At 35.7% G+C, this 12,993-nt stretch overlaps 2 protein-coding genes across 11 annotated transcripts in view; one reads left to right on the top strand and one right to left on the bottom strand.

Moving 5' to 3' along the window:
• The window catches only part of LOC127833809 (uncharacterized), a 104,067-nt gene that overhangs the window by 51,323 nt on the left and 39,751 nt on the right, over positions 1 to 12,993 (bottom strand). The window contains exon 1 of one of the 4 annotated variants that reach the window (XM_052359261.1): positions 3,425 to 4,726. The exons of 1 other annotated variant lie outside the window; for it this stretch is intronic. In XM_052359261.1, coding sequence (XP_052215221.1) covers positions 3,425 to 4,115 — 691 coding nt within the window. In that variant the 5' untranslated portion in view covers positions 4,116 to 4,726. Of the gene's footprint in view, positions 1 to 3,424; positions 4,727 to 12,993 lie in introns of those variants that run through there. 2 more of the 4 variants (XM_052359259.1, XM_052359260.1) reach the window with 2 other exon arrangements.
• LOC127833811 (S-formylglutathione hydrolase-like) overlaps positions 1 to 12,993 on the top strand; it is a 67,375-nt gene that overhangs the window by 26,277 nt on the left and 28,105 nt on the right. The window lies entirely within an intron of this gene.

The following is a 12,993-nucleotide window of genomic DNA, read 5'->3' as shown; positions in this document are numbered from 1 at the left end:
AAGATAAAAAGTATGGGCATTTTACGTTTGTTAACGCCAATGGCAAAAGTTTCATTGATTATGCTATTTTGTCTGAATATTTGTTCAACGAGGTCATAAATTTTCGAAACGGCGAGCGAACGGAGTCATGACATTTCCCGCTAGAAAACAAATTTAAAGGTAAAGTAGAAAAAAACAATGATATGCCGAACCCTAGAAAGAACCGCAAAACATATTGTTTTGAGCAAAACAACTTAAGTCTTTTCAGGGGTTCCCTACAAGATACGTTTACAATTGAGTTTATGTCTCGGACACTCAGCTTTATAAATGACAATTCCAATAATATCAATAGTATCGTTAGTCATATTGTTGGTATCTTTCATTAATGTTCATCTGTTTGCCTCAAAGAATCTAAAGGCAAAGTATCCACGCTCCGGCCACAATGGTTTGACAAAAAATGTCGCGATTATAAACGGGCAAAACTTTCGTGTTTGCATAATTTTCGCGTTAACTCGTCGGAAACTAATTTGAATAAATACGTTCAGTCGAAAAAAGAATTCAAGGATTGTTGTAACCATAAGAAACATCTTTTTTATAAGACCAAGCTTGATGACTTATGCGCAAATATCAATAACCCTAAATCCTTTTGGAAGAAACTCAAGAATATGTCCGGAACAAATAATAACGAAAATTCAATTCGCTCTGACGACTGGAAATTGCATTTTGAAACGCTGTTTACGGCAAATGCGAACACTGACAATATACCGTCTGACCATAATATTACCAGTCACTTGTCCGAAGTAGAAGAAGAACTATTCAATGGTGAAATTACCGATGAAGAAATTATATTAAGTATAAAAGCTCTTCATGAATCCAAGAGCCCAGGTCAAGATGAAATTCCCCCTGCATTCTTTAAATATTCGCATACATTTATTTTACCAATATTAGTGCATTTATTTAACCGAATATTTAATACAGGCTATTTTCCATCAGACTGGAGCTCCGCTATAATAGTTCCAATACATAAAAAGGGTGATCCTAACTCGCCTCAAAACTACCGAGGCATCTCATTGTTGGATATATTTGGTAAATTGTTTACTAGTGCGATTAACGTTCTTTGCTAACGCGTTTGCTAAAATACATGAGAGTCAATCCGGATTTCGAGTTGGTTATTCGACAATAGATAACGCGTTTGTACTGCAAACGCTAATTTCAAAAATATTGTCCAAAAAACGCGGGGAACTTAACGTAGGTTTTATTGATTTTAAAACTGCTTATGACTCCGTAGACCGCAGTATTCTATGGCAAATCTTACAAGAAGCTAACATACAGGGTAAACTTTTTAATATACTAAAGGCTATGTACGAAAACGTCAAGGCTCGTGTCCGATGCAGCAGCGGGTACACGGACTATATTGATTGCAAAATCGGTCTAAAAAAGGGTGTTTGGTCTCACCACAATTATTTTCCTTTTTTATCAACGAATTGGTACAAGAACTATTAAATAGCGGCGTGAGGGGGATACAAATTGGACCAAATGATGCTGAAATTTTACTGCTTATGTTTGCAGACGATGTTGCTCTTTTAGCTGATACAGTTTTGGGTTTACAACGCAAACTCGATTCATTGCACCAATTCTGCACAAGAACAGGATTACAGGTGAACATACCGAAATCAAAAATTATGGTCTTCAGAAAGGGGGGGAAACTAGCTAGGAATGAACAATGGAGTTATGCGGGTTCGTTAATTGACGTTGTGCAGTCCTTCACCTACGTCGGTGTCTGCTTCTTTTCTTCTCTTTCATTAACGAAAATGGCTAATGAAAATGCAACTAAGGGGAAACGTGCCTTGAATGGCATATTATCGTCCCTGTATAAATATGGTCAACTATCTAATTCAGTCTTTTTTAAACTGTTCGACAGCAAAATAGGTCCTGTTTTATTACATGGCAGCGAAATTTGGGGTTATCAAGAATTACCATGTATCGAATCGGTCCACCGACACGCCTGTAAAAGGTACCTCTGTGTCGGTGAAAAAACATCAAATATCACGAGTCTCGGAGATTGTGGTCGATACCCTATTGTTATATCGTCACAAATTCGATGCATAAAATATTGGCTAAAAATAATAGGCATGCCCGACACCAGATACGTAAAAAAATGCTACAATTTCTTATTGAACACAAACATAAATCTCTTCTTTAATTGGGCCAATGAAATTAAGGACTTACTAAGCAAAAATGGATTTCAGTACATTTGGATGAACCAGCATGTCTCAAACCCACTCAAATTTATAAATGGATTTAGAGAACGGGCTAAGTCCCAATACTTACAGAACTGGTGGAGTATAGTACATACATCTCCCAAATTGGAACTTTACAAACATATTAAGTCCCAATACGAACATGAAGCATACCTAGACATCCTATCTGTGCGAAAATTTAGGCGCAGTTTTGCACAACTTCGTTCCGGAACTCTTCCGATAGAAATTGAAACTGGCAGATATCGCGGTATAACTAGAGAACAACGGTTTTGCCCAATTTGCAATACTGGTGAAGTAGAAAACGAATTACATTTCATATTAAAGTGCCCTGTACTGCATGACATCCGAAAAACATATATACAACGTAATTTTTCCATAAACCCAAGTATACTCAAATTGTTCATACTGTTGTCAAGTAAAAATGAACAGACAATAAAACAAACTGCTTCTTACATTGTTAACGCCCTTGAAACGCGAACATTAATTCTTGAGCTTTAATATAACCTAGTAATGTGGGTTTTCACAAGACTTGGCTCTGTGTTAAATAATTGTAAAAGTTCACTTACGTTTAAAATGTAGTTCCTACCGACAAAGCCCTATATTTTGTTTCGATAGGGCCTACTACTCGGTATACCATTTGTGTCAATTTATTATAGGCCCTACCCATATAATCTAAATTCCGCTATACATTTTTAGAATACTACTCGAAAGTCTCTTCTATTGGGGTAGGTTATATGCAGGGACTATAACGTTGTATATTTACTTTATAACATGTAAATATTTCTATGTATGAATTGTGCACACACCATTGTTTTGCATGGATTGTAATATATATGTGTCAGGGGCCGGAGGCCTATATCACAAATAAACAAACTTGAAACTTGAATATAATGGGGATTGGTTTTGGTCAACGTGAAACGGACTGAAATAAAACAGATAAAAAAGACAAGAAACTGTATTACAATATAAAGGTGTGACGATTTGATAAATTAAAGCCTTTGTTATTCAAATTTTATGCCAAAGCGATTCACATTACATTTAAATAAACCACGATTTGTGTGAATCATAATCACCATTTAAAATTCTGACATTGTAAAAACTAAAAAACTAAAACACACGACCATCGGACGTGTAATTTATTTTAGCACAACGTTGTTATTGTATCACAATTTAAGGAAACAAACCTGTATGGTGTCGCTCTACTTGCAGTTTTATTATGCCTTCTTCTTTAAGAAGGGATACTAACTGTTTTGAAAAGTCTAAGGAAACAGTTGGAGTGACAAATTTGCTTCGCTGTTCGGTTATATTGCTTGTTATATCTTTTATTTTCTCCTTGATAATTTTGGCCATGATATACTTTTGTTGCGGTGTTCCATGTTCGACAAGAGCAGAACTAACCGGAAGCAGTTCATTTATGTTTTCCTTCATGTTCGAAGAAGATTTATTTATTTCGCCTAAACGCTTTATCTCGTCCGCTTTAAAAGTAACCGCCTCTTCAATCATCTTTGTTTTGGCCTTATCAAATAGCTCGATAATACGATCCCTCATTTCATCAATCTGTTTTGCAATGCTCGCAGTGGTCTCACTCAATACATCTTCTGATAGCTTACACTCCGCCATGATTGAGGCAATTTCGTTCTCAAGTTTTAGAAGCGTCTTGTTCAAGTGTTGGAGTTCTTGACCTTCTTTGCTTGATATACTAGCCAGTTCATCGACGTTGTCGCACTTCCTGTGTTTGAACGCACAGGTATTGCAGCAGAGTTTTGAGTGGTCTTCACAGAAAAACTTGATCTTTTTACCGTGCTCTTGGCACATATTCATATCTTTCATGTTCACCTCAACAGGGATTGAATTCACATTTTCAATGACAACCATCTCATGTTCTCCAGGTTTATATATTACGTGAAGATGACTACACGGACCACACAATTTGTTCGTTGCACACTTTGCAGATCACAGAAGCTGTATTTGCAGATTTCTTTCTCATACATGGCTCGCAAGATCGGATGACAATACAATCTCCTGTCATGTCACTCGACACGTTAACACCTGCATCGATATTTCCTCCTTCAGCCATTGTTATGTGTATGTTAATATTACTAAATAGTTTTATTGCATTGTTCGGTACAAAATATTAGCGTTACTATAATACTCGTTGAAATTAAATATTAGTCTTCTCGGTTAAGTTAATATTTATTCCCTTGCTTTTCCATAAACCTGTTATATGTCTATATGAAATCGAAAGTACTTTCGATTTCAAAATAATAACCGTACGCTTAACGAATGTAATGTTACCTATATTTTGTAGGTAATCCGCTGTGCTAAATACGCAAACCGATACACAAAATGTAACTTTATTAAATGCACTGTAAAATCTGACAATTTACAACAGTAATCCCGGAACATCTATAGTTAAGCATTCACCACATCAATCTCTTGCACGACGGTTACGGGAACGTCTCTTTTCCATTGTCTGAAACGTCTCTTTTCCATTGTCTGCATAAAGGCAGTGAAACACCAAATTACGCAACATTTGTTTTTATTTAGCAAAACAGTTCAACGGTACATAGTTTGTGCATGATGTTCAAAAGATTTATGTTAAATTTTAAAGCGAATACGTTTGTTTTTAATATGTCTGGTAACGACGGGCTAATACATTTAGAAAAAAGAGTCTATTTTTTTAGTTCTTTCCTTCTAGATGTCTATATAACCACGGCGTGAGAAAATATTTTTTCAAATTGTATTCGTTAGCACACCTCATCCTTTACCACTGAAGATAATTATAAAATCGAATTATTGTTCTTGACTATAAATAGTCTTTAGTCTTTACAAAAAGTCGAATATGGCCACAGTAAATAACACTGAAAATCGCACCTTGGTTCATTACTGCAAGTCGACTATGGCCACAGTAAATGACTCTTAAAATGACACCATCGTTCATTACTGCAATTCGACTATGACCACAGTAAATGACTTTTAAAATGACACCATCGTTCATTACTGAAAGTCGACTATGGCCGCAATAATTGACTCTTTAAATGACACCATCGTTAATTACTGAAAGTCGACTATGGCAACAGTAAATGACTCTTAAAATGACATCATCGTTCATTACTAAAAGTCGACTATGGCCACAGTAAATGACTCTTAAAATAACACCATCGTTTATTACTGAAAGTCGACTATGGCCACAGTAAATGACTCTTAAAATGAGACCATCGTTCATTACTGCAAGTCGACTATGGCCAGAGTAAATGACTCTTAAAATGAGACCATCGTTCATTACTGGAAGTCGACTATGGCCACAGTAGATGACTGTTAAAATGGCACCATTGTTCATAACACGAAGTCGACTATGGTCACAGTAAATGACTCTTAAAATGTCACCACTGTTCATTAGAGCAAGTCGACTATGGCCACAGTAAACGACTCTTAAAATGACACCACCGGTAATTACTTCCAGTCGACTATGGCCACAGTAAATGACTCTTAAAATGACACCATTGTCCATTGCTGTAAGTCGGCCATAGCCACAGTAAATGAATCTTAAAAGACACCATTGCTCATTACTGCAAGTCGACTATGGCCACAGTAAATGACTCTTAAAATGTCACCACTGTTCATTACTGGAAGTCGACTATGGCCACAGTAAATGACTCTTAAAATGTCATCATTATCTATTACTGGAAGTCGACTATGGTCACAGTAAATGACTCTTAAAATGTCAAAACTATTCATTAATGCAAGTCGACTATGATCATGAATTTTTTTGAAATATCACCAATATTCATCATTGCAAGTTGGCTATGTCCACAGTAATTGACCTGTTAAAATAACACCATCGTTCATTACTAAAAGTCGACTATGACCACAGTAAATGACCCTTAAAATGACACCATCGTTCATTACTAAAAGTCGACTATGGCCACAATAAATGACTCTTAAAATGACACCGTCGTACATTACTGCAAGTAGACTATGGTCACAGTAAATGACTCTTAAAATGATACCATCGTTCATTACTGCAAGTCGACTATGGCCGCAGTAAAAGACCCTTAAAAAACACCATCGTTCATTACTTAACGTCGACTATGGCCACAGTAAATGACTTTTAACATGACACCATCGTTCATTACTAAAAGTCGACTATAGCCACAGTAAATGACTCTTAAAAAGACACCATTTCTCATTACTTCAAGTCGACTATGGCCGCAATAAATGACTCTTAGAATAACCCCATCGTTCATTACTTAACATCGACTATGGCCTCAGTAAATGACTCGTAAAAAAACAACACCATCGTTAATTACTGAAAGTCGACTATGGGCACAGTAAATTAGTCTTAAAATTACACCATCGTTCATTACTGAATTCGACTATAATGGCCACAGTAAATGACTCTTAAAATGAGACCATCGTTCATCACTGCAAGTCGACTATGGCCACAGTAAATGACTATTAAAATGACATCATCGTTCATAACTGCAATTCGACTATGGCCACAGTAAATGACTCTTAAAATAACACCATCGTTCATTACTAAAAGTCGACTATGGACACAGTAAATAACATTTGAAATGACACCATCGTTCATTACTAAAAGTCGACTATAGCCACAGTAAATCAATCTTACAAATACACCATTTCTCATTACTGCAAGTCGACTATGGCCGAAATAAATGACTTTTAAAATAACACCATCGTTCATTACTGCAATTCGACTATAGCCACAGTAAATGACTCTTAAAATAACCCCATCGTTCATTACCAAAGGTCGACTATGGCCACAGTAAATGACTCTTACAATGACACCATCGTTAATTACTGAAAGTCGACTATGGCCACAGTAAATTATTCTTAAAATAACACCATCGTTCATAACTGAAATTCGACTATGGCCACAGTAAATGACTCTTTAAATGACACCATCGTCCATTACTGCAAGTCGACCATGGCCACAGTAAATGATTCTTAAAAAGACACCATTTTTCATTACTGCAAGTCGACTATGGCCACAATAAATGACTCTAAAAATGACACCATTGTTCATTACTGCAATTCGACTATGACCACAGTAAATGACTCTTAAAATAACACAATTGTTCATTACTAAAAGTCGACTATGGTCACAGTAAATGACTCTTAAAATGACACAATGGTTCATTAGTGCAAGTCGACTATGGCCACAGTAAAATATTCTTAAAATAACACCATCGTTAATTACTGAAATTTGACTATGGCCATAGTAAATGACTCTTAAAATGACATCATCGTTCATTTCTGAAAGTCGACTATGGCCACAGTAAATGACTCTTAAAATGAGACCATCGTTCATCACTGCAAGTCGACTATGGCCACAGTAAATGACTCTGAAAATGTCATCAGTATTTATTACTGGAAGTCGACTATGGTCACAGTCAATGACTCTTAAAATGTCACCACTGTTCATTAGAGGAAGTCGACTATGGCCACAGTAAATGACTCTTAAAATGACACCACCGGTAATTACTTCCAGTCGACTATGGCCACAGTAAATCACTCTTAGAATGTCACCACTGTTCATTAGTGCAAGTCGATTATGGCCACAGTAAATGACTCTTAAAATGTTACCACTGTTCATTAGTGCAAGTCGACTATGGCCACAGTAATTGACTCTTAAAATGACACCATTTTTTATTACTGCAAGTCGACTATGGCCACATTAAATGACTCTTTAAATGACACCATCGTCCATTGCTGAAAGTCGGCCATGGCCACAGTAAATGAATCATAAAAGACACCATTACTCATTACTGCAAGTCGACTATGGCCACAGTAAATGACTCTTAAAATGTCACCACTGTTCATTACTGGAAGTCGATTATGGCCACAGTAAATGACTCTTAAAATGTCATCATTATTAATTACTGGAAGTCGACTATGGTCACAGTAAATGACTCTTAAAATGTCAAAACTTTTCATTAATGTAAGTCGACTATGTTCACGATTTTGTTTTTGAAGTATCACCAATGTTCATCATTGCAAGTTGGCTATGTCCACAGTAATTGACGTGTGAAATAGCATTGATGTCATTGATTGCTAGTTTACTATGGCCACAGTTATTGCCCATTGAAATGAAACCAATGTTCTTTATTGCAAGTCAACTATGTCCACCCTAATTGCCCTTTGAAATACGACTAATATGTTGTATCTTACAAGACGAATAGTGCCACCGTAATTGACCTCTAAAATATCATGAATAATAATAACGTAAGGAATTCCGGACTTCTCTCTGTATGTTCAAACGAGACGAATTGTGGTCCAGTTACAATTACGCGTTAATATCCATCACGCAGAATTTCCGTTTTGCTTCAAGATGAGAAAACAATCATTACCGAAATAGTAAAGTGTCACGATAAGAGGAAAATCGTTTAATGATCCAACCACAATGTTTGCCGAACTTGGTCAGCACGTCTGGAAATCGTTCCTGAACGCCTGGATAGGCTGCTCTTATTTACAAGTTCGCTTTTTTGAATTAAATTTTGTATCGAAAAGCATTGTGCTAAAATGTGGCATTTAGAATTCGCAATGAGTTTTTTAATGACCCTCTTAATGCGAAAATGGGTCTTATTCCATATGCGCCCATCATATATAAAGCCAACCCAGTCTGCGCAGTTTGGTCAGGAGATACATAATGAGACCATAACATATTGAGTGATTTTATAGCGAACAGCATCGCCTCTAATCTGACTGCGCAAATGCACATGTTGGGTTTAAGAAACGCTGGCTGAAACGCAGAAGATCCATTTTCGCATGAAGCGGCTATGAAAGTGTGATTTAAATGTTTCGAAATAAAACTGCATTTGAATCAAATATTAACATACGATATATTTTGATAGTGAAGAAATATACTCATAATAAGGCATGTGAGAAGACATATGATGTGCAGTCTCGTAGTATATTTTTTTATCTACTTACACTAATGTGTGGTTTGAAAATGCTAAAACACATTTCGTGCGGCGAATATGCACCTTACAAGTGAAAAAACAACAACACAATAGTTCAACTTTTGTTTTCATTTTATTTATTTATTCAGAACAGTAAATTGCAAACTTTATTTAAAAGTCAGCATTTACGCCTACTAGACATTTCAAAAGATATTTCTTGTTATATTTTGGTTGTTTTCGGTTTTAGCGATTATAAAGCATTTTTGAGGCTGTCTATAGTATAGTTTGGTCAAAACGAAAATCAGGATAGGAAAAAACAATATTTTTATGATAAAAAAATACGTGATCACAGAATGCAATACGGTAGTAATAAATAAATATGAAAACACAGCCTTTAAGTACAAACGCTATTGCGCTGACAATCTTCTAAATTAAAAAGGGCACACACAAAATGTATGGATGTCTTGAGATGATTGTGTAATTTTTCAATACCTCAATCCTTTGTGTTGAGAGATAAAGTATATTCATGCTGAACACGCATTTAACACTGATACAAAGACGCGGTCGTTTTGCCGATGTTCTGAGGAATTATGCTCAAATCAGCCAATTGAATAAATAAAGTGTATTCATTCTGATCTAGCCGCGGGATATTTTATTGGAATGTTATTGGTCATGTTTAAAGGTCACCTAAGGTCAAAAGTGACGTAAAACAGCTACGCCGAAAAAATCACGAGATTGTAAGTACATGCATTGTTCCAAATGCACAATTGCTTCGTTCAAATGCATTGGTTGATTTTAATTGCATTTGTGCTAACGCCCATACATATTTCTTGCTTAATTTGCTTCAGTAGTCATATAGTAAAATGAATAAAGAAAATTTAACGTATTACACAAGCAAATTAGATGAATGAATATCCCCCGCCGAGTTAAAAAAAATCTGAAGATTCAATCAAAGTATACAACTCTGAACCGACCAAATCATCCTGACGAATGTTGTGCAAGAACCACAGAATAATGCTGTTACACGTTTAATTTTTATTTCATTCAATTCCATACAGCAGCAAATACATATCAATTATCAATTTCAATCAATACAGGGACCATAACTCAATAAAACTTGCAAGTGTTTCACCACAATATGTCACATACCATTTAACTCAAAATTCACGATATTTCATACAAAAGTTCTTGAGATACAGTATTTTTAATAAGAAAAGGGGCATTACTCTAGAGATACCAATCCGATCCCGGCGAAATTTATGCATGGGCCATCCCTGTATGATGACACACATTTATTTTTTAGTTTCATTAAAATCCAAGCAAATGTTACTTCTAAACAGCTCTGGGCTGACAATATTACTTAAATTTTGATTTATTAAGGGGCATAACTCTCAAAATACCAAGGCTGTTCAAACAGAATTTACATGTGAACCAGCGCAGTGTAATGTTATGCATGTATATGTAAGTATATTTTATGAACTTCCACGCAATAGTAACTGAGAAACTTCTCCGAACAGGAAACAAATTCAATTTAAAGTAATAAAGGGGGCACAACTCTCGATTTGTAAAGGCTTCCGTAACAGAATTTGGGCTTGCACCATCGCAGTATGTTGATACATATTTATTTTACGTATATTGAACATCCATGAAATAGTTATTGAGAAACAGCTTTTGATGGAAGAATTCCTCAATTTCCATTAATTAAGGAAACATAAGACTACCAGTTACGAAGACTATCCAAACAAAATTTACGTGTGCACCATGGTACTATGAGGGTGCATGTTTATGTTAAGTTTCATACACCTTAAATGCAATACCTACTGAGAAACAGTGGGAAAAAACAACCTCAATATCCATCACATAAGTCTGTCTGGAATTTTCAAGGCTATCCAAATAGAATTTACGCATGCACGGTCGTTTTATGATGATGCATAGTTATTATTAGTTTCATGAGCCTCCATGCAATACTTTCTGAAGAACAGCTCCGGGCAAGAACAAATCCTCAATTTCAATCAATAAGGGGGACGTAACTTTGAAGTTTCCAAGGCTATAAAAAACACAATTTACACGTGCATCATCGCAGTATCAAAATACACATTTATTTTAAGTTTTATGAAATTCCACGCGATATTTACTGAGAAATAGTTCCGGACGGTAAACAATTTTACAATCATCAATTTCATTAAAATAAGCTTGAATGCGTTAACAGACAGATTCCTAAGTAAATACGCGGGAAGTTTGTTCAGTTGATGTTCTTTGAGTTGGTCGTCTTATTTTTAATATAGGCTTTTTCCTATACATTTGTTTTCATATCCATACCAGCTGAATAAGTTCACGTTCCAACATAATAACACATGCATATAACTGGAAATAAATTATTTAATCAAACATAATCATTCGATCAATGCATTCCAAAAAAGAACACGATTATGCAAAAAAATAACGAAGTTCTCTCCATGTTATACTAACGTTATCTTATACTGAATTGCTATGACGTCGTTTACATGTAATCATTTTTCACTTAATCTATTTGGCTTTGGATCGTTTATTCACAATACTCTCTTCATGGAAAACGTCTACATTTTTAAATATTTAATCATGTCCTTTAAGTCTTCTTATTAACTTTCATCCAGCGCTAAGCTTCTTTTCGCTCGCGTACGCGATGCGTAAATAACTAAATCGGTGTGCTACTGCAAAATAACTGTGTGCGTGTGTGTGCGTGCGGGCATGCGTGTGTGTGTGTGTGATGCGTGTTTGTGTGCGTACATCCATTCGTGCGTGCGGACAAAAATGAAAATCACACACTTTTATGCCGGGATTTGACATGGAATGTACAACTGGAACGTTAAGGTAACTTCTATTTTGTAGGCATCCGACTAGCTAAACGTGTGTATCTTAAGGACAGAGATCAAGTCAAGGTCGGTCGACAGGACTACAATGGGATCCCATATGTTTTTCTTGGACACAGATTGCGACTTTAACTGCTTTGTCGATTGTAGGGCTTTGCAGACTCAGAGCGTTTCTCTGCTCTCGACAATGAGCGAGACTCACGCGCACGACCTCGCGCAGGCTTTTTCTCGTGCACATTTATGTTCGGGTTACTGGCGTCGCACATAATTGACTTAAGTTCTTTTTCTCCGTCGAGTTTTGCAGAAAATGTATTTGCATCTGAGGTTGTGTGGGTCGAGAGACTGTTAAATGTTTATTACATGTACATTCTTTAAACGCGCGATTTAGTACGGAATCCGGATAGTGCCATCTATAATATCGCCCTTCTTTCATCAAGGGCGACACTAGACACACGAAGCGATACTCGATATTTTGCGCGACAGTCGCGTTCAAATATCGCTGTAATAATATCGCCTGTCCACTGTCAGGTTTTTTAAATAGTGTTACAGTAAGTTGTAACCATTTATTATTAATATTGCTGCCATTGACACACTTATAAAAGATTATTCTAGCATAAGTAAACCGAGTACAGATTTATTTTCATAATAATTTTGATATATATTGACAAAGATATATGTTTAAAACTATTCAGAAATTTGAACAATGAAGTAAATTTCTATCAATTTTAAGATTATATATCATTATTATCTGTATCACTTCCAAAAGGATTGCAGATTTATAGATAACGTTTAACTTCAAGTAAGACATCAATATGAAACCAAAATATTTCTTTTCAGTACATGTGTAATCATCATTTATAGGTTATTAGTATCCAGATTATTGACGAGCAACATTAATGTCCAGTCTATTGATACATTAATTAGACGGTATTTTTGTTGCTGGTGTTGTTTTACCTTTTAAATACCTTTTATGATGCT

The sequence above is a fragment of the Dreissena polymorpha genome, chromosome 6 (genome assembly GCF_020536995.1).
Source record: "Dreissena polymorpha isolate Duluth1 chromosome 6, UMN_Dpol_1.0, whole genome shotgun sequence".
NCBI classification, from domain to species: Eukaryota; Metazoa; Mollusca; class Bivalvia; order Myida; family Dreissenidae; genus Dreissena; species Dreissena polymorpha.
Note: the sequence above shows the minus strand (reverse complement) of the source record. Positions and strands in the feature narration are given on the sequence as shown.